The sequence below is a fragment of the Pezoporus flaviventris genome, unplaced genomic scaffold (genome assembly GCF_033815535.1).
Source record: "Pezoporus flaviventris isolate CSIRO_AGI_PZ_B2104156 unplaced genomic scaffold, CSIRO_AGI_Pfla_v1 ptg000031l, whole genome shotgun sequence".
Classification (NCBI taxonomy): Eukaryota; Metazoa; Chordata; class Aves; order Psittaciformes; family Psittacidae; genus Pezoporus; species Pezoporus flaviventris.
The window spans coordinates 57,328,681-57,351,146 of NW_026892579.1; the positions used below are offsets into that span (position 1 = coordinate 57,328,681).

General features: G+C 39.1%; 1 protein-coding gene across 5 annotated transcripts in view; it reads right to left on the minus strand.

Annotated features, from left to right (window-relative positions):
• Nucleotides 1-1,185: 1,185 nt before the first annotated feature.
• GPCPD1 (glycerophosphocholine phosphodiesterase 1) overlaps nt 1,186-22,466 on the minus strand; it is a 42,747-nt gene continuing 21,466 nt past the window's right edge. For 2 of the 5 annotated variants that reach the window (XM_061461397.1, XM_061461396.1), the window contains exons 8-20: nt 20,158-20,404; nt 18,857-19,019; nt 18,636-18,768; nt 18,345-18,399; nt 16,849-16,941; nt 15,827-15,904; nt 14,680-14,719; nt 13,799-13,860; nt 12,230-12,295; nt 11,116-11,252; nt 10,216-10,351; nt 9,750-9,910; nt 1,186-2,980 (exon numbers count right to left, since the gene is read on the minus strand). In XM_061461397.1, coding sequence (XP_061317381.1) covers nt 2,776-2,980; nt 9,750-9,910; nt 10,216-10,351; nt 11,116-11,252; nt 12,230-12,295; nt 13,799-13,860; nt 14,680-14,719; nt 15,827-15,904; nt 16,849-16,941; nt 18,345-18,399; nt 18,636-18,768; nt 18,857-19,019; nt 20,158-20,404 — 1,576 coding nt within the window. In that variant the 3' untranslated portion in view covers nt 1,186-2,775. Of the gene's footprint in view, nt 2,981-6,177; nt 6,280-9,749; nt 9,911-10,215; nt 10,352-11,115; nt 11,253-12,229; nt 12,296-13,798; nt 13,861-14,679; nt 14,720-15,826; nt 15,905-16,848; nt 16,942-18,344; nt 18,400-18,635; nt 18,769-18,856; nt 19,020-20,157; nt 20,405-22,466 lie in introns of all 5 variants that reach the window. The other 3 variants (XM_061461398.1, XM_061461400.1, XM_061461399.1) reach the window with 3 other exon arrangements.

The following is a 22,466-nucleotide window of genomic DNA, read 5'->3' on the forward strand; positions in this document are numbered from 1 at the left end:
TCTCGTTTCAGCAGGAGACCGCGCCAGCGCTGCTGACGGGCCCATGAAGAGCAGCATTGCTGTGGTGCAGGAGCCGCGTCCTCATCCGCACCGCTTGGGAGACAAAGCTGTAGGACTCGCTAGGAGTGATTCGAAGCCTACAGCCCAGGGGGAAGCCCCAGGAGCCAGCAGCTCCCCCCCCGCAGACAACCTTTCTCTGCTGCAGGATGCACCAGAGCTTTCGTTCTCCAGCTCCCGTGCTGTGTGGGGCAAAGTTCTCATGTCCCCTTCCCACTTACTTACAGAGGACCGAGTATGAAGTAACTCGGGTCTCATACACATAGGCCAGACTTCAGGTGGGTCCAAAAGGAAACACTACAAAAGCAGGAATAGAAAACAAATGCTTCACCAGGCAACATGCTTACCTTGGCAAACGGGAGAGCAGCTGCCAGGGCACTGCATCCTTCATCCCAGCTCAGCATGTGTAGAATGGCCCTGTGCTTGTGTGAGGGATGGAACTGGCACCTCTTTGGCAACACCAGTCTCACTCAGAGCTCCCCCCACCAGTGCCCACAGTGCTGATCTTTGATTCCCTCGTGACTGTTTTGAGCTCAGCTCTCAGTAGTGACACAGCAGACGAGCGTGTTGAAGTCCAGTCAGGTTTGGAGGGAGTTGCTTAAACAACCTCTCCGTAAAGAAGGCGGTGGGCAAGAATGCATAAAAGTTGTAACGCTGCTCAAAATCATCACCACAGGGGGTGTATTTATCTCCACCCCCACCCCCTGCAAAGAGAACAGGCAGATGCTATTTTCTGAGCAACTGAAGGTTTGGAAATGAGTTTCTAAGTGTGCCTAAGCCCTTCTCAGCATCACATTGTGAGGAGTCTGAGAGAGTGCTTTGGACCACACAGCTTTTAAGCTGCTTTCACACAAAATAGCTGTCACGTCCAACATCTCAGTGTATGCCCTGCCCAGCATTCATGAGCAGTAACTCTGGTAGGGGCAGCACATACGCTGGCAAAGCCCTCGAGACCTGTCAAGAGAACCCCCCTAGGGGTATACATATGAGGGGAAAGAAGTAATCACAATCACATCAGTGAGGAATCTGGACTTGCTGTAAAACAGCCACAGGTTCCTGATGCCAGGAATCTGGTTCAGTCCCGCTCCCTCCCTCCCTCCCAAAAAACACAGCTCACACACTGCCAAGTTTTGTGTGTGGTGTTTATTTTTTTTTTTGTAAATAAAAGACAGGTTCCAGGATCCTAATCATTACTGTGCTGTTTGTGCAGGACAAAAGAACTTCAAATACTAAAATGCACAAGGCAAGTTGAAACAAGCTGTTTCAAACTGCTCAGCAGTGCAGGCTCAAGCACTTATTTGCAATGGCTTTACTCTTTGTACAGTCTGTTCTATGTAGCAATGCCTGTATATAAAGAATATAGTACATACTATGGTTTTCATTGTCAATTTACAAGAGAAAAAAAAATAAATACTTTTCATTCTTATTATACATTAACACTTCAGTAGAAAGTTACAGCTGTTGTGTTGGCATGACCTGCAACTTCAGGAGGAAAAAGAACATGCATGCCTACCTATTAAGAACTCTAAACTATGACTTTGTAATAAATTACAGAGGATAGATACCAGCCAACAGAATACAGATTATCTGAATTCAGTACACTTGTGATTTTTGCTCTGAGAAAAAAACAAACAAACAAAACCAAACCAAAAATAATCTCGCAAAATACAAAAGCCAATAGCTTGCATTATGTAAATATAACAAACCATGTGTGGTAAAGCCTTTTCTTCAAATGTTTGTAAATGACAGGCCTGTGGTTTTAGGCAGAGAAGTAGCTGAGTTGGTCCTTGCACCCTTCACACATAACTAGCACCGTAAAGATGCAAGGACCTCAGCAAACACCTAAATTTCATGCTTAATAACTAAAGCATGCAATTTGCAGCGTTTGTGCATGCTTTATGCTCTGTTTATTAAGGTTATTGTGCAAAATAAGATTCTCAACCACTGAAGATGGTTCTCTTTGTTAAAATTATTAGCAACACTTCTGAAGGTTAGCAGGCCTGTGTGAGATTAATGAAAGGAAAATCGTACTTGTGGTTCACCCTTGACTGCTATATACAGACACTGTACCACTGAATTGGCAACGGAGAAAACAACAGCAGCAGCCTGAATGTCCTAAATGAAGTGGGAGAACAATGAGTTCATACACACTGCAGTTTACTTAAAAATATATCGATATTTTCCAGTGGCACAAAGCTTTGTACAGGTGGATCTGTCAGTGCAAATTCGTATACATGAGGTACCAATTTATTCAGGCCAGATCTAATTGTATGTATGTTACAATCACTGTCTTAATTTCCTGTTGTCAGATAGAGGCTGACAAGCTGTCACACTGAAATAAAATCAAAGTCAAAAGAATTTTTCAGCATATTCAATATCAGATCATTGTAAATTTTCCTACAATTTTGTTTCTGAACTTTCACTCCTCAGACTTTTTTATTTTTATTTTAAAAAAAACACACTTTGTGTTACTATTTCTTTTTCAAGATGTGAGACTTGATTATAGCAAAAGTTAAAACTATCTGTAAATTCAAACGATGACTATAACTGGCTGAATATTGTAACATTGGTTGAAATTTTAGTAAGTACTGTCAGGAAGGGCAAACGTAGTTATTGCTATTTGGGGACTTAAAAATAAACCAGACAAACCTGAAGGCATAGACAGCACTGTTCCAATGGTGAAAGTTAAATAGATACACACCAGCATTCTACCTAGAATCAGTCCTTTTGCATTTGAACACTCTTTAAGTTATCTACAGAGTTCTCTTCCAGGCAACTATGATGACATTTACATGGAGATACGGATTTAAAGTGGCTAACTGTGGGACACACACAGCTTTTCAGCTCTGGTAATTCTTTCTTGAGACGTTCCAGCTGCTCCACCTGGAATATGTTTGGTTGTTCAGGATTCGAGTCATATATCCTGAATAAATGAGAAAAGAAGAACCACTGATCAGTATAATCCAACAGCTCACAGAAATGCAGATGAAGCAACTGTTTTCATCTGCACAGAAATGCAGATGAAGCAACCGTTTTTTTTTTTCCCCTGATAGAGTAAAATTAGGTGTCAGCAAGTCTGTAAAAACGGTATGTCTGGGGTTAATGCCTTAAGTTTTGCTGCTCATGTTCCAATATAAAATGACATCCCTTTTGCATAATGGTTAATATTTTATTGGATATACTCAAGAGCAACCCACTGGCATCTACCTCACTCTCCTGAAAAATGTGATTTTACAGGTGGCACAAAGCAGTGAAGTAATACGAGCAACGTTCCAGGCGTCAAAAGCATAAAAGAAATTTCAGAGCCCTGAAATTATTTGAACATGCTGTGATACACTGCTTGTACATAACACAGAAGGCAGTTTGTACTTGCTGTTTCAATAAGTATTTTCACACACAGAGTTTAGAACCATTTTTTAAAATTACCACTACAACATGAGATGAAGAGTGAAAAAGAAAACAAAAAATCTGGTCTTCATTCATACTTAATGCAAATTTAACTACTTTCAATACTACATCCTCTTTTCACTTTCTTGTTTTCACACATGCAAAAAAGGCTGTAGGATTTGAACTGTCATCCTACCAGACTGTGCAAACCCAAAACACACTCTTGAGTTTGACAGTGCAGGCACTGAGCATAACTCAAATACTATTTTGGTGCAATTCAATATAAAGCAAAAGCATTCATGCTACTGTAATCTAACCTGGATTCAACACTTATTGTGACATCCTGATCTCCTGACATTAATTTCTAACATCATCAGGTTATTTATATCCAAAATCTAAATCCTGGCATCCAGTTACCCTCATGTGTAGCTACTGTGCACAGGCTCAGGTATTGCAGAACTCCAGGTTTATCTCCTTCAAATGAAAGCTTCTGGAAAAAGAGTCTTCTAGAGCCTTAGTCTTTTAGGAATATTCGTACTTCCACTTACGATTCCTTCAAGAAAGCGGTTTGGGTTTACTGCATCATCCTTTTTCTTTCATACCATAATTTCAAGGTAAGTCCAAAAGGAACAAAATGTCACAACCAAAACAATGGAGAGCTATGTGATATAGTGCCAAGGTGCCTCTTCTCCCCAGCAAGACAACTAGTGAACTGTTGGCAAGTCTACAACATCAAAAATAATGATGCAGCTCAAAGAGTGATATGGTAATGGATTTAAATGGGGAAACAGAGGGCATGGATCACATTCCATACAGTAAAATCAACGATAGTTTCTGTAAAGAAGCTCCTAGAAGTGAGGACAAATGCTGTCCAGTTTTATGGCACAGCATAAAATAACGTAGAAGGCACAGCAGTTAAAATTAGTTGCACAGCACCTATAACCCAGTACAAGCCTAAGATGTGACCCAAAATCACCTAATAGAAGTTACCTGCAAAGGAAAAGCCCAACCTTCCTTTCTTCCAGGATGCAGGTACAACCTGTGCTTTCTTCAGCTAAGTTAGCTTACCTATTACAAATTTCTTTGTGCATTTAAGACAAAGCACTGAAATTAGAAGATAGTTTTTATACAGTAACACAACTTGGGAACTGCAAATCTTACGTCTTTCCCATCAGTCAGACACTAGAAGAGCAAATGCATGTTTCTAAGCCCCTTGCTCCTAAAACATGGCTAACCAGGTTTGTAAGCAGCTGCTGGCAGGTATTTTATTAGTTCTTTGAGCATGGAACTGATGTACTTAGGTCCCATCAGGTGTTTTTGTCACCTCTGAAAACACACACTTCCAGCAAGTCCCAGTCACAGCTGGTTTTCTTCAGTATTGCTTGGTCCAAAAGCAGAGGCAGCACCACTGAAACAGTGTTTTCACGCTAAAAATTTTCTGAAGCTCGATTGAAAGTTTTCATTTTTCTTTACATTTCAAGGTAAACTTGAGTTTACCTTGCAGTTCACAAAATAGGAAAGATTTAGACTGCCACTGCATTGCATCTTAATACAATCATTGAGTAGCGTATAAATCAAGTACTACTAGTTGACATCCTACACAGATCCGTACCAATATTCAAAGTAACATTCAGTTTCAGGCAAATAAACCAGCATAGATTTAGACAGTTTCTAGTTTTGAGATGCCTTTTGAATGCTTTTGCCTTTATTTCCAGCTGTGTTAGTTTTGGAAAGTTACTATTACCTTCCATTTGGAAAGTTACTATTACATTTCCATTTGTGTTAGTTTTGGAAAGTTACTATTACCAATAGAGCACAGGGCTTTTGTCTGCAAATGCAACAGGCAGCCATACGGAACTGTAGTGTTCATAGAGGAGACAAACACAGTGCATATTCTCATGGAGAAGCCTTCAGCATAAATGTTTGTGGCTTACCAATTCAGTATTTTCATGCAGCTGTGTCTCTTATTCAACAAATAGAACTCAGATCATTTAAAGCAAACTTAAATGAAAAAAGATAATGCAAGTGGAAGTTAGCACCCACCCCCTCTCCACACTGGTATTTAAGAGATAGATAGCCAACTGCTGTAAAATCATAAGGCTGCTTTGTTCTTACTGACTTAAGTATACTCAGACATAGAGATACTTCCTGGATTGTTTACACAGCTTCTCCAGGAGAAAGATACCAGATAAAACACCCCACATATCCTGCTTTAAAATTAATATTTTTTTGCCAATCTGAGGAGTCTCACTACAATAAAGTTTCTTCTCTAAATAAAGTCTAAGCATTGAATTAATGAAGCATTTTAAGCATGAGATTTAATTTTGTCTGAACAGAAGATACCCAGTCATGCATTTAAAGTACTTTTCTGGATTAGGGCCCACATGAAAGCCTGGAGACAGAGGTGGCACCTTTTCTGTCAGTTGCCCTTTTTTCACAGGCAGCTTGGCTACTTTAGATGCTGAGATGACTGCTAGTTGAACATAAGAAAAAAGCAGAACGTTGTCCCAGCAACTGCAGCAGAGCATCCATTTGGTTTAATGACTTTGGGTATGTTTAATGATGTGCAGCCCAAGTGGAGAAAGGACTGGATAGGGAAACAAAAGCAAAACCAAAACAAACTCTTTCCCCTGCCCATGTGAGATCATTCTTTCAGTAGCGGTGGCATTTGTAAGCTTCGCGGATTCAGTCTTGCAGTATTTTCTCCATGCAAAACAAAGGCAGACCCCCTACCTGCATTTTCTTATTGCCCGACACTTGATATCAGCAACTTTTGGTATTCAGGACACAGTTTTTCTGCCATCTTCACAAGTGGCTACAATGTTTTGCCCAATTCTACATGGATGATTAAAGTTTGGAAAAAAAATAGCTTATAGAAAACATCTCTACCCAGACAGTTTGTAATCCTTGAGGCAATCCCCACATGCAATAGCAGTAACTCAGGGCCATATGCAAGCAACCTAAAATTCACCAACATTCCTGTATTCACTTCCTACCTTATTCAGACAAATGACTTAAAGCATCTTCAGTGTTAAGGTCTAGTAAAACAACAGCACAAAACACCAGCCACAGCAATTTTTAATACATGGACTTGCCCTTTGGTCCAGAGAACAAAAATCCTGCAGAAGCCATGGAAAGAAACGTCACTTGTTTCAGCCCTGGAAATATTCTGGAATGTGTAGGAGCAACCACAGCATAATGGTATGAGGTTCAGCAAGGCAAAGCGCTGGATCCTGCATTTGGGCCGCAACAACCCCATCCACTGCTACAGGCTTGGGGAAGAGTGGCTGCAAAGCTGTTCAGCAGTAAAGAACCTGGGGGCGCTCACCAGCAGCTGCTGAACATGAGCAGCTTGTGCCCAGGCAGCCAAGAAAGCCAACGGCATCCTGGCCTGTATCAGCAATAGTGTGGCCAGCAGGACCAGGGCAGTGATTGTTTCCCTCTACTGGGCACTGGTGAGGCTGCACCTCACATCCTGTGTTCAGCTCTGGGTCCCTCACTAAAGGAAAGGCCCTGAGGTGCTGGAGCAGATCCAGAGAAGGGTCTGGAGCACAAATGTGATGAGGAACAGTCAAGGGACCTGGGTGTGTTTAGTCTGGAGAAGGCTCAGGGGAGACCTTATTGCTCTCTACAAATACCTGAAAGGAAGTTGTAGTGAGGTGGGGGTCAGTCTCTTCCCCAAGGTAACAAGTGATAGGACAAGAGGAGACAGCCTCAAGCTGCACCAGGAGGTTTAGATTGGATATTAGGAATAATTTCTTCAGAGAGGGCGCTCAGGTATTGGAACAGGCTGCTCAGGGCAGTGGTGGAATCACGGTCCCTGGCAGTGTTCACAAACCATGTAGATGAGGCCCTCAGTGACATGGTTTAGCGCTGGACTTGGCAGTGCTGGGGTAACCACTGGACTTGATGATCTTGACTTTTCCAATCTAGTTGATTCTATGATTCCAAAAAATGGCTTTATATTAATAAACAGTTTACTGCAGTCCCTACTTATTTCTGGACCTAGAAACAAGTACATACACCTCCCTGAGTTCTGCTCCATTAGTTCCAAGTTTATCTACTAAACTTCAAACAGCATAGAATGTGGATGCTCACACCATACCTATTTAATACAATTTAGACTCCTAACTTCATACTCTCAAATGATTTGAAAGACTGCCTCTAAACCCAGCAGCTCCAACTGTGAATGGAAACACCTGCTGCCATTTTTTTTTTTTTACATTTAGACATGCCATACAGGACTTGACTTGCAGGTACCAACCACATTTCAAAATATCCAGCTTGAGATATTTTATACAATTTTCAAGGGGTCGTGTTCCTTCTAAGGAACCCGTATTAGAATTAAATTTATTCTATTCAGACAAATAGTAAGTTCTGGAAAATAACTGAGAATTATAAAGGAACACTCCAATATTTGGTTTGACCTACAGGAAAAAAGTCAATACCACTTAGAGTTAAGAATCTCCAACAATTGCACTGAGATAATTGCTTGCTACTCAACTGCAGTTTATAACTTGGAAAAGAAAGAAAAATTGCACTGCTGAAGTACTTTTCTTAAACAGCTTTGGAATTACTATTGATTTTGGGGTTCTTTTCAAAAAAGTGAAAGATGTCAACAAGATGGAAGAGATACAGGGGGCAGGTGGCAAGAGGAGACACGAACATTATGAATAATCTAGATGGTCTAAATAGTGCAGTAAGTTTAATTTCCCCACACACACGCCAGTTAAATCCACAAGGGAATTCAGCCTATCAGCAATTTCAATGAATTGGATAGTCACCAAAACACAAAAGGTGGTCTGCTATCATAATGCAACTTAAAACACACTGAACAGCACAAAGGGAACATAAGGTGACATGTAGCAGACTTGCTGCCTTGACATAAATACAACATTATTTAGGCAATTAAGTATCTAAAGTTATAAAAGCAAGATGAAGTCTGAAGTAAGGCTGTCATCCACTTTACTACTTTACCCTAGTAGTGCCTATCTATTACTCAGGAGTATTAAGAACTTTAGAAGGCTGGATTAGTAGACATCAGATGAGCATTTCATAGGAACAATTTATGCATTAGTATTTGAGTAAAACACTAATACACCCCACGTGTCTGTAGACTAATAATTTATCACTTCAAGTTATGCATGCTACAGGATCAGATTTCCTAACAACCCTATGACTGTACACTAAAGAGTCAGAATACATTTTGTTCATCTGCACACTAGTCCAGAGGTACTTTTCATCTATGGAAGTGCCTCAATCTTGAGTTCTAGGAGAGGCACAACATGTAGCACTGCCAATAGTCAAGAACAGACTGAAGGGAGTTAACTATTTTTTATGCTTAGAACTCTAAGAGCAAGCTGTTTCATTTCTTGCCTCTAGATACCTTGACTCTTAGTTTGCACTTTATAAAACAGAGCCCTTGACAATTACTTGATCTTCTTTCCCTCCCTCCCCCCCCCCCCCCCCCATTTTTTTTCCCCCAAAGTAAAACAATATACAACAATGTCCTTGCATAAAGCAAAAGGGTTTAAAGCCTTCTATAACTGGACACTTCAGTTACACTTAATGCTTCCCCAGACACATACTGTTTGTGAAATTTGAAATTCAGGAATTCTAATTTAGTACAGCTTTTTAACACCAAATTAACCACCATCTTGTAAGAATTAATTTCGCATCATTCATGATAAAAAAGCTAAAACTTAGTCTGTGTTGTAAGGAACTAAGGTAAGACTTTCATTCTAAGTTTTACCATGGTATACTGATGTCCACCTGAATTTTGTGTGTAACTACTTTCTGAAGTGACTAAATTTGACAATTTGCCTGGGTGTAACTCCAAGCTAATTTTAATAGGAAAAAAACAGTGAATTCACAGCTTTGAAACACAACAGAATGTTGGCAAAAGTTCAAGTCATTCAAGTTGTGTTAACTATTTCCGTAACTGAATGTAGGAAGCTGAAGACTTCAGCCAAACAGTTAAATAACACTGTCCTCCCCATTTCATGTATAGATTTAAAAGTTACCATGTTAAAATGTTAACAGCATGTTGAAAGTCCATACCATGCATTAGTTCTTTAAAGAATCAAATTACATTTAAACTCACAAAAAGTTATTTTCCCTCATATATATACAGTTGAAAGAGTAGGAGTTAATGTTAGTCTTGTTCTTGACCTGGCCTCATGGGATTCTGGTACTTATAATATGAAAGGAAAATATTCTGCAACCAATCAACCAAAACACAATGTGAAATTTCACAAGAACCAGGATGCAATAATCTCTCAGCTGTATTAGTTATAATTAAGTACCTGTCATATATCAGCCCATGAACACCATATTCTCTCAACTTTTTCCTGTTGTCTGGGTCATTTGCGTCGTCACCCCATGAAAAAATAACTAGGCCTTTAGACTTGGCCCTTTTAATAAATGATGGATTCCTCAGCAGATCTTCGGAGTGCACATTAATTCCCTGAAAAACAAGACTGATTAAAATCCATGTTTCTGAAACACTCCCACATCAGGTTTTTAATCTTTTGACACCTGCACCTCCTTACAATTTCATTTGTAATAAAGAGCTTATTGATAACACTAGTTTTTAAACACTTTTAAACAGATACTTGAAATGAAAGACATGATTTTGGCAGTCACCACATGTTACTGTATTGCTTTTGTGAGGTTAGTTGCAATTTTAAGCATTAGCGTCAAACCCGATACCTTTACAAGCAGCAGTAAGTTTGTTTTACTGCAGAGCAGTACCAGAACTGGTCAGCTTACCAGCAAGTTTTCAAACTGTGCAAAGGTAATGGCAATAGAAGTTGTACGAGATCTAAGATCCATAAGTTCTGGATAGAGTTTAGATTCTCCTTGCGTGAGAAATAACACAGGATACTTGTTTTGCTTGTGCCGAACCCTGTTAGAAAAAACGTTTGTAAGTAGCAAATGAGTTAAAAAGCAGGGAAGTTCAATCTTGAGGAGAATTATCCTCTTTGATTTGGTTTTGTCCTGCCCATTTACCCTACAGCGGTATTTCATCAGCGCAGTTTCTCATCAAATGTCATCTCCATAAAGCCTTTCATTAACAGTGCTAAATCACCTCTGGTTACAAAGTGCTACAGCAGACTGTTAGTTTCTATGTATCCCAACTGTTTGTACTCCTGTTTAACTCCTATGCTTTTTGTGTACCCCAATACCCTCAATATGACATTCCACAACACAAAAGCAAACTGCTTCAACCAACCAAGAAAAACTTAAACACATTTAATCCAAAGTCCTTTCATTTTCTGTCCTTTGTAAAAGGCAGACTGGGGGGGGGGGAACGTACCAAAATGATTTTGTTTGTAAGCTAGGCTTGTGTACACCTCAAGTATGACTGAAAAAGACTGTAATACCAGAAGAAATCTTGACCTTTTTTGTTGTGTCAAGAAAGACTGAAGCATTCAGGAAGGCACCAGAAAAAAAAACTAACTATTTTGACTTTGTTCTCCTATCTTATTTTTGGCACAGCTCAGATGGCAAAGTGGTCTTGCTTCAATTCCCAACTGTTTTGGCACCCAAAGGACAGGTCCATTAAGATTATGTGTTACTTGTTTCTTGTTGGGTAGTCTTATGTCCAAAGTAAATTTGACCATTAAAAAGAAGAAAGCAAAATACACAATTTATCTCTTCTTAACTTACATTGTACAAATATCTGCATGAAAAGAAGAAAACACAATTCTTCTTCTTCCAGCATTCATCAAAACAGTTTTTAGGATAATATCTAGAAAGAGGTTCATATCGAAGTAAGTTGACAAGTTGCCATCCCACTGTCCATCCTAGAAAAAGGAGAAATTTCAGCCATTTAGATTAATGCTCACTAAAATTATTTTAATCCGCAATGGTATCTCATTCAGCCTGAGCAAAATGAGAATTCAGTTTGCCAGTTTGAATGCAGAAGCCACTTCTTCAGCCTACTGAGCGCTAGTTACAGCTCTATAGGACTCTCGGTCTGTGAGATGCAGCTGAACTCAAACAGCAGTAACTTCCACTGAAAAATTCACTGTCATCCCACCCAAGGAGAGAGTTTTGAGGAAGCCTTTTCTAATTTTGAACACACAAAGGAATTCCATGAAAGATCACTAAAAACTACTGCAGATATTTCGTATTGCTATTTCTAAATGCGAAAATGCAACAGCAAATTTGCAGAAATAAACTAGGGACCTGCTATTATCAAAAACAAAGGGGACCAGTCTTTCTGCTATCTCTGAGAGAATTAGCATGCCTCCACGCATACAGCCTTCCACCTACTACTACTAGTCTCTCCACCACTCCAGACTTCCAGTCCTAGCCTTGACAACTCTTTCCTTCTAGTCCAAGCACTAAGCAGTCCAGCAGAGTCCACAGTAGTGCTAACTAGAAGGGAAGAGTTGCTTGTATTACTGCAGCATGTTGTAGCTGCTCCTGCACCAGCCCAGAAGAGTCTGAATGTCTTGTCACTTTTCCTATGTATAGGATGCCTGATCTGTTGTGATCCGCTGACTTTAAAATACGGTCTGCAGCTAAAAGCAGTCTGAGCTGCACTATGACCTCAATCCTATAAATCCTATTGGTTTTAAGAGCAAGTTTGCTCATTTGCTAAAGTGATGCTACTATACTCCCAGTTTTAAAGACGGTGGGTTATAATAAAACAAGAGAGTCACATTAAAAAACCCCAAATTATGCCTTTGTAGCTTGTTAATTGCCAGGTTAAATTACAAGCTTTAGCCATGAAAATGGCAAAGTATCAAAGTCAGTCGCATGTACATTTACTTACCCTTTGCTGGCAGATCCATTTTATTTCTATGTTGAACCCAACATCTTCAGAAACAGAATCCAGGACCTGAAAAAAAAATTCATTATAAAGAGACCTCACAGCAAAGGAGGAAACTACTCTATGAGAGCAACTACTGGGATAATACATTAGCTTTTGACACCAGTGGGGTCTATAAAGAATAAAAAGCATTTAACACAAGATGCACCTCTTTCTACTTCAGCTTTAAGTTAGGAAATACATAAAACAGGATGAAATCTTAAGGACAAAAATCTGACAATGTACAAAGACAAGTCAATTCACCTTAACATGTGTGAGAAATTCCCCATTTGCACTCCTTAAGAAGAAATGGGTTTTTACTTCACCAGGAAGGTTTTCTGAATGCAAAAAGTATCATAAGCAACACATAGTCCTAAGTATGAAAACCATGAGCTTGCCATTATGATGATCAGAAAAAGAGTATGTGAAATTCTTGTAAAGAACATTTGTAAAGTGACTTTAAATCAAAAGATGAAGCTAACAGCTAATGAAAATAAGGAAAAGTCTGTAGATGATTCTTTAACCCTATGAAGATAACAGGCAGAAAGGAAAATAGCATGCCATTTCTCACAGGAAGAAAATTAAATTTAGGGACTCAAAATAGGTAGAGGAATTGAACCTCAATAGTTTAGTCTGTTACACAAAGTTCTTGATTTTCTGTAGTTAATCTGATTAGGCAGTGAAAAATACAGTGAGGCATATGACCTGTACCTGATGCCTATATGCTCTGGCACAAGTCTATAAATAATTGGATATTAATAATCTTCACAATCCAAATAAAAAGCACTATTATTGTACAAAACAAGTCCCTAAAAGGCATGTTAATGGGCAGTTTGGACATCAGGAAAACCTGTAACAGTGAAAAAAAATGTAGCTCTAGGGAAAAAAAAAAAAAACAGAACAAACACGCACACACACAAAAAAAAAAAAAATCACTGTAAATGGTATGAAACTCTTGTTTGGTCAATAATTGCCAGATGTTTCTGTGAAAAATAAGCCAGCACAAAGCCCAGAGTTGGCGAGTAGTCACAAGCAGGAACATACTAGAAATTAATTAACATTTCTCTTGTGTTTGGCTCTGCTAGATGAGGCCAGGTTTGGTTTTTGCTGTTGCTGGGGGTTTTGGTGGTGGTGGTCTTATTTTGTTTGGTTTGGGGCTTGGGTGTTTGTTGTTTGTTTTGTTGGAGGTTTTTTGGAGGGTGGGTGGGAGGGGTTCCCCCAAATTAGAAATCAGTTCTTGATGCATTAAAACGCAATGCCCAGAAGTCAATGAGCTGTAAAACTGAGCGTATCTGGAGCAATGCAGCTTGAGTTTATGAATTAAGAAACTTGAAATATATACAGACTATTACTTTTAAGCACTGAAAAAGATACAATGGCCAACAATAAAGCCTGTGTTCTCAGTACCAGCATTGATATCGGAGGCCTAAAACCAAAAATGTGTATCCCTTGCTATGTTTGCAAAACTGAAAGAAAGATGCTGTTTTCCTATTCAAGAGTTGTCATCTCTATTGCTGTATATTCACTGCTTACTCTCTGCAGAGAAGGAAACGGCTGCATCTCAAAAGCAGAGTTTTCTTCTTCTTTAAAAGATGCTGGAAAGAAATACAAAATATTGCATCAGAACAAATAGCCGTACTGCTAATCCCAGCAAGACAAGACTAGCTGACAGTCATAAGGCCTTTAAGAGTAAAAAATGGAATCAGGTCTTTGATTACCTGTTGATTACCTTTTGATTACCTAAGACTTCCTCCCTCTAACACCAATGTACTCCAACAACAGTGCAGGCAATTCCTGTTTTGCAAGTAGGAAAAATTTTTGACTCCCCTTTAAAAGCCTTGCCAGAGTATTGATCAGAAACAGCTTCTCCTACCCCTCCCTGTTTCAGTCACTGGATCAGATTCAGTGGAAGCAGCCTTGCCTGTTAAGGCTTATGTTTATTTTATCTTTCCCCAGATGGGCAGGACGTGCAAGACACTTTGCCAGTTTGCTGTCACTATAAAAAGGGTGAAGTAAGGCCAAAATTTCGCAGCACCGATAAGACCCCCTACAGCAGTTACCAAAGTACTTGCTAGCACTTCTGAAGAGCTGTCAAAAAGGTACTGTTAGAGAAGCGTAAGACTGCACGTTAGCGGCAATTTTGTTACGAATATTCATGAGGATATATTTATCTATGCATTTGTCTTCTATCCTCCTGTCCCCTCTTACTCAAGGGAGTAAGTTCTGTCCAGGTATTTACTTTCCAGTGAAGAACTCTGCTGCATGAACAAAATTCAAGTGACTACAAAAGCATTTAGAAATGTTCAGGAAGAAGCCAAATGTGACTAGAACAAGTGACTGCAACCACAGTATATATAAATATCATTACATGATAGCAAATAAACCTCAAGACTCTTGCAGACTAATGTACGTACCATTGTGGTCTTTTACTTTCAGGGCAGTCACATGAGCCAGCTACAGAACACAAGAAGGCTAAAATTAACAAAATACTCTATCCATGGAAATCTTACTACGTGTAAAATGTAACTAATTTTCTTTATAAACTGGTTTTAAGTTTAAAGGTCCATTACAGGCACAATTTTAATAATTTGCAAAAGAATAAAGGAAATCCTGATACCTGATGCATTTCTTTCAAACTTTAGAACATGAAGATTCCAAGGAAAGCTCAAAAACTAACTCTAAGGTTTCTTACTGAAAATGCAGAAAACATGCTCAGGAGTAGAAACACCCATAATATAACATGATGTGAAGAAGTCCGAATATTAAACCCTTCTCTGTTAGATGTCAGACTGTTTCCAAACACGTGCAGACAGAGGGCTGACAGTGGTTTTAGAATGTAGTTGCATACTGCGATCAGGCCAGGCACAGAGAAAACTCCCTTCCTCCATTCAAATTCTCTCTCCTCAACAAGGAGGAGACCAAGTAATTTTAAGTAGAAAGAAAGACAGTTCTTGGACCAGCCATGTGTTTCTTTAACTGAAGGCAGATCTCCCAGCTGGGTCTTCAGTAGCCCAGTCTCATCTGACACCCCTTTTATGTAGGCAGGGCACTTCTGTTCAGAAGATACAGTGACACCCAAGTAAATAAAAGCAATCAATTAGATCTAGCCAGTCCAGTCAATCCATACCACTGAATCACAGAACCTTCTACACCTCCACATGTACCTCAAGAGAGCAATTCAGTATAATTTAGATCTTCCTTGTTAACAGAGAAACATTTGAAAATTACCACTTTGCAACAGGCACCTTTTTCTTCAACAAAGACTCCAAAGCACCGGCTTTCAATGAACCCTACCGCCACCTTCAGCCTTTCTTACTTTTTAGAAAATACCAATTTTAGCATAATGGTATGGATCTACACAAGTTGCAGACCATTCTTCTAGAAGATAGAAGTAATGAAATAACAGGTGCAATAGTAACATTCCTGGAATTAGCTGCTACTTCTACTTGTACAATTTTTAAAACTTGTACTCCCCCAAACTATCTAGTTACTACTAGTGTAGCTTCATACACAACTTGAAATTCTACACACAGCATATCATACTAGCCAAAGTAGCAATACCTTCAATAACTGCAGCTGATCAAATGTGAGTTCTTTGACTGCAATCTCAAACAGTTCCAAAGGCTCCGTATCCAGCTTCTTTGATGAGAAATAACATAATTGAGCATTGCTGAGAACTACAGAAAAGCCTACATGCTTTTAATATGACAGCATTAAAGACAACTGATTTTTTCTCTTTTATTTATAGATAAAAGTGATATTCTAATGAGTAACATGACCAGATTTCAGGAGACAAAAACATGTCAATTTTGAAAAAAAGGAAACCAAAAAACAAACAAAAAAACCACCAAAATTTCTTTCATGCAAGTCAGATGCTTCATTGTTCTTTCTTCAGAAAAGGTTAGCACATATATTCTGTAAAAAATTGATCCCTTAATATATTCAGGAAAAAAGTCTCCAATTAAAGAAATGCATTAAAAAACACTTTAAGGCAGTTCAGTTTATTATTGTCTATCCAGTCTCAAAAACTAATAAGTCAAGTGTCCTGGTAAAACTGAGACACACACCCCACCACCAAAATAAAATATCTGATTTAAAAGACATTCTGTCAATTTTCACTTCCCCTCTTCATTATAAGGAAATTTCTACTCATCAAGACAACACTGATTCAATATATGCTTAACATGCAATTCCCTTAGTCAAAGTCCCATTTCCACAACTGGTCAAAACCAAACTTCTTACAAATTGCAATATTGCAATGTGGGCAAGTTGGCGACACAGACTTAGTGACAAGAAGAATGAGAGAATTTATCTTGCAGTCTGCTCTGCTGTATTATCTCCATTTTCACTGTCAGAATGCTTATCTGTATTGTGGTTTAAGCCCAGTCTCAAACCGTACACCTGACATGCTGTTGCTGCAACATCAAAATAAAAATCCAGCTTTCTTACTCCATGCACACAGTAATCCTACACGTTTATTCCCATTCTATCCCTTCATTCCCTAGAATTATTTCTATGAGAACTTGGCATTTTAGTTTCTGAAATGGTCACACTTAAAGATAAAATACAAATATCATCTTTACCTTCTTCATGGCCATACAACATGTGAGATCGTGGTAGACAATCGGCACATGATCTTTAGAAAGGTGTACATCAAACTCCACATATGCTGCTCCCTACAGAAAGTTGAAAAACACCAAGAAGAAAACAAAATCCCATTAACTATTTGTGCACAAGGACTACAGAACTGCAGAGCTGCCAAGTACTCAGAGGTCCTGGACATAAACCAGAAGTTTAATGAAACTGGCTGTTACCAGTTAAATCACATTCAACAGCGGATCAGAAATGACAAAAGATCATATGGCAGAGTATTTTCATTACCGTAATGCAGCTCTGATAAACCCTTATAAACCCTCTAGTAACCCTGAAGTATTGTAAACAAAGTATTGATATCAAACAAAGGCTAAGATGATGTTTTTAAACACGGATACTGTCAGGGTGCCCTTCCTCCCTCCTCTCCACCAAGAGAAGAGCAATTGCTACAGACTGGCAAAGCTTTAGTGAAATACTCCATATAAGGATGACCTTCTGGACTTACCAGTGAGTAACACAGTAATAGCGTGTTGTAACATGTGCAAGAGAAGAAATAGCTGTATCCAGTATTCTTCTGTCCTTTTCAACTATGTAATATTTTCTTTTAAAAAGGAATTAAGATCAAAGTACAGTCTTTTTGAAAAGAGGGACCGAAATAAAGACATGAAGAAACACACAGAAATTACTCTTTTAGTTATTTTTACCGTCTGTGCATTATTCCTTTGAAAGGACTCCATGAATACCCAACAAGTTAAGCAGCAGGTGATCTCATAGAAACATCTTCATGTGACTGTTAACCACAGCTCTTCGCTGTGAAAACAGGAGTTAGACAAGGAACCTCTGCACGTGCTTCTGACTTCAGCTACTCTGCTGCAGTGTCTCACTGTCTAGATCAATCTTATCACAGATCACTTAAGTGACTGAGGTTACTGGAAGGAATAAAAGTGACCACCTCAATCAGAGAATTTAAGCACCTGAAAACAGTATCTCCCAAAAGTAAAGTTTTATCCTAGTATTCCAGATACTCATTGTAGCAAGCACTGAAACAAAGGACTGTTTTACTCTTCCAGGTCAGCTCCCAAATCTCATTTTTGGACACCAGTTTTAGGTATTCACCAGCCCCTGAGCAAGTCCTTTGCTGCCTGAAAGTATGCCAACAGATCCAGCAGAGCCAAAGTTTTACTAATTCGTTCAAAATTATTACAACCCTGTGTCTCTGCAGGATTGAGATTAAAGTTTTGCCTGTATGAAAACGCCACCAGAAAATAATACAGAGAAGTTCAGATTTTTTTCAGGACCTTGGGAATGAGTCTAACCTAGCTATTACTTCCCTTCCTCTCTCTGTTAAGAAATTTCCATGGTGATTTCATGTAATTTTATGCAAGTATCATTATCATTCATCATATCGAATAATGGAAATCAAGCACACAAAATAAGCTAGTTTTAACTATCCAAATACTAGGTGTCTGCAAATGTGTGTACATACATGACTAGCAGCATTCCTCAAAGAGGCAATAGTGTTCTCTTGAACTTTAGCAAGCCTGAAATAACAGCAAAGGAAAAGATTTTTTATTAAAGGCAGCACATCACAGAAGCCCACTGAAACAACAGAAATACAAATAAGAAGTCTCTCTTTTACAGAACACCCATATCTGATACTGAAGTGACTTAAATGATTATGGGTTGCAGCATTTTGTTTTAAACTGACCACTTCCTCAACTGATGGCAGTGAAACTAAACAAAATCCATCCCCAGATTAAAATGCAAATGAACTTACTTAGCTGTAGTTGTAGAATTGCCTGCTCCCCTGTGTCCAACATCTAGAGTTGTTCTTGGTTTCCAATACTTTGCATAGGAAGCCTCCATATTGCAAGTGTATCCCTGGATTGGCTTAATAATTATGTAGTCCACTACAAGAAAAATAAAAATGCTTCACGTGTCGATGACTAACTTTACTTGGAGTCATCCATTATTTACATCTGTTTGCATCAACTGTACCTCTAACTTTTCCAATTGTCTTCCTTGGATTTCTGCTCATAATAGCAAGTGTAAGAATTCCAGCACTCTTTCCGAGTTCTGCAAGTGTGGATGACAGGAGGCAGGCAGAACCTACATGACCTGGAAGAACATCACCTTGTACTACTTTCTCACCTAAATCTTCCTAAAACAAAACAAAGGGGAAAAAAAAAAAAAAAAAATCTATTGTTATAGGTAGGTGAGAAATTCTGAACAAACTCTTCTTCCTTTCTCCTCAGAAATACATATATATGTGTGTGTGTGTATATATATATATATATATAGGCACTGCTGTAACAGAAATTTCTTGTGTTACAGAAAAAGACTAATTTCAGGCTAAAAATTGTTTAAGACCATGTTCCAAATTGCTATCAGAAATATGAAATTGGTGATGGAAATCTACAAAAATCATATACAACTGTCTTTGAAAAGTCCTAGATTTGATAAGCTTTCCACATCAAAATTGCACGCATGGAATAGTCCATCTTCTTAAACACCCAAGTCATATTTAGACAAATATATAATATATATGAATAATAGGAATAATAATATGAATATAGGAATAATATATATGCTTATAACAACATTGTATTCATTTGTAGGGAAGGAAAAGGGCAACTAACCTGCAGAACATGCACCTGACCATAGTCAAGCTCAGGAACTATGAAGCCACTTTATAATTGTGAGCCTAAGTGAGCTTTAGGGTATTTTTAGACAAAAGAGAGAATGCTTAAAACTGTCTTTTATATAAACAGCATGAAGGGACAAGAGTTGTTTTCTTTTTAAAAGGATTTTGAATATTAAGATGTTTTAGGGGAAAAAAGAGTGCAACATAACCAAAGTAGTCGTGAGAATCTGCAGCTATCCAGTTTTAATTTGCACTAGTTCAGGGAAATCTCTTAAAAATAAGATAATTATAATGTAACTAGCTCATACACAAATTGTTCAGGTTCAAGAAGGATAAGCAAAACGTGGGTAAAGCACAAAAATCAAGCCAACCTAACCACATGCAGCACTAGTCACCATGATTTCAGTAATTTATACTGACTTCTAAATAAGCATAAACTGTAAGTCTTTCTGTGCCCTACCGAGCAGACTCACAAAACCTTTCTGCAAAATGGGATAGTAGTCAAAAGACTTATAACCTGTGTAAACAAGTCTAAAAAAAAAAAAAAAATCAAGGTATCACACAACAGCCCTATCCCAAGAGTGAAATCTTCACAGTAACTGACTCTTGACTCCTAAAGGCAGACCCGAGTTGCTTCATGGTGGTAGAGACATACCTCAAAAAAATCAAAGATTAATTCCAAGTTATCAGGCTCCATGGTTTGTATTGTGTATTCTATCCATCGGTCTGGCTGCAAAGCATAGCCACAGTCTGGCTGAGAGTGTCGACATTTATATTCGTTGTTACTTATTAAGGAGAACTCCACAGTGTTTGCCATTTTCTGAGGGACAGTAGGGGATGTTTTCTCTTGGCCCTCTTCATCATCCTCATCTTCCTCTAGGCCTTCTAGAGTCAACTTTACTCTACTCAACCAGAAACACAAAACAAATGGTTAAGTCACACAAGCGTCTTTAGAAACACTAGAGAATTAGAAGCTTGAACAGAAGTTCATGCAACACCAGAATTCTCAATAACACTGTCTGCAGGACAGCACTGTATGCAGTGGGCCCTCACAAGAGTCAGTTTGCAGCTGTTGTCTAAATCCTATTTTAGTTGTAAGTGCTCAAGTCCCTTCTGAAACTGGAGCTTGGGTAAATGTGATAATTGTATTAATGGCCTGAGAAACAGCCCTCCACCAAATGCAATTTGGGCTCCCAAACAGACGGCCTTTCTTGGCAGACTGACACCCATAATGCCAAAAAGCTAATGAAAAGCACTGAAAACAGCAGCAATTGCCAAGATCAGTATCTGAATGCTGGTGGCTGCTGGTAAGTGCACACACCCAACTTTAAGTCTCTTTGAACACCCATTAAGGCAGATAGATGTATTCTATTAGGCATAAATAAGATAGGCTATAATAACCAGTAAGTCCCTAAGAAATCCTAAATGATCATTTAACAGTAAATTGACTGTAATTTCTGAAAAATCCTGGACTGATTGGAATAAGCCTCTCTGTAAGACTCAGAATTCACTATTATACAGAGCAAACCTTCCACACAGAATTAATTATGCCGGTGATGGAAGCATATATGAGTAATCCAAATCCCTTTCTGAATCATCTCAGTAGCAGATGGGATAAAGAGTTATTTAGTAAGATGCTAACTCACTAGTAGATTATCTAGTTAGATTTAGTCTAACTAATCTAGTTAAACTTAACTAGATTCCAGTTCACTGGTAAAACCGAACTTGTATCTCAAAGTAATAGTTACAGTCACAGAAATCCTGTATACGAAGTCCACATTCTTAATACCCTCTTACAAAAATAAAAAAGAAGAGGTCACAACACAGATGGTCCACAAAGTGACACTGCCATAGTAAGTGACAGTCACAGAAACCACCTGGGCACATCAAACTTTTTAGGCAGAACGCGGATAAGAGATTGTCCAGTAATGCATCCAGCTTATCAAGCTTGGATTTCAACCACCAAATTTAGACAAGGATCGGGCTTCAGAAATTGCTCTCTACCTGCTGTAACACACAGGGAAAAACTGCAAAGAAACTCCTGTTTCTAGAGAACAGGATGCAAGTATTAATTACCACAGAAGCTGTATTAAATAAATGTTCCCTTCATTAGGAGGGGGGCAGGAAGTCAAGTGTCAGACTGCCAAAAGAAGGAACACAGAACAGAAGTTTAACTCCCAGGTTAACTGAGCAATCTATAAATCACAAAGACAGCACGATTCAGATCCCAGAAATTTAACAGGGGAAAGAGACAACAGAATCACATACTGGTTAGGGTTGGAAAAAGTCCTTAAGATCATTATGGGCAGGGACTCCCCACCCTAGACCATGTCACCCAAGGCTCTGTCCAACCTGGCCTTGAACACGGCCAGGGATGGAGCATTTTAACACTTCCTTGGGCAATCTGTGCCAGTGCTTAACCACCCTCACAGTAAAGAAACTCCTCTTTTTATCTAACATGAACTTCCCCTGTTTAAGTTTGAACTCATTACCACTTGTCTTATCACTACAGTCCCTAATGAAGAGTCCCTCCCCAGCATCCTTGCAGGCCCCCTTCAGATACTGGAAGGCTGCTATGAGGTCTCCATGCAGCCTTCTCTTCTCCAAGCTGAACAGCCCCAACTTTCTCATCCTGTCTTCCTACAGGAGGTGCTCCAATCCCCTGATCATCCTCATGGCCCTCCTCTGGACTTGTTCCAACAGTTCCATGTCCTTTTTATGTTGAGGACACCAGAACTGCACACAATACTCCCAAGTGAGGTCTCGCAAGAGCAGAGGGGCAGGATCACCTCCTTCAACCTGCTGGTCACGCTTCTTTTGATGCAGCCCAGGATACAGTTGGCTTTCTGGGCTGCGAGTGCACACCGTTGACTCATGTTAAGTTTCTCATCAATCAACGCCGCCCAAGACCCTCTATGCAGGGCTACTCCGAATCACTTCTCCACCCAACCTGTAGCTGTGCCT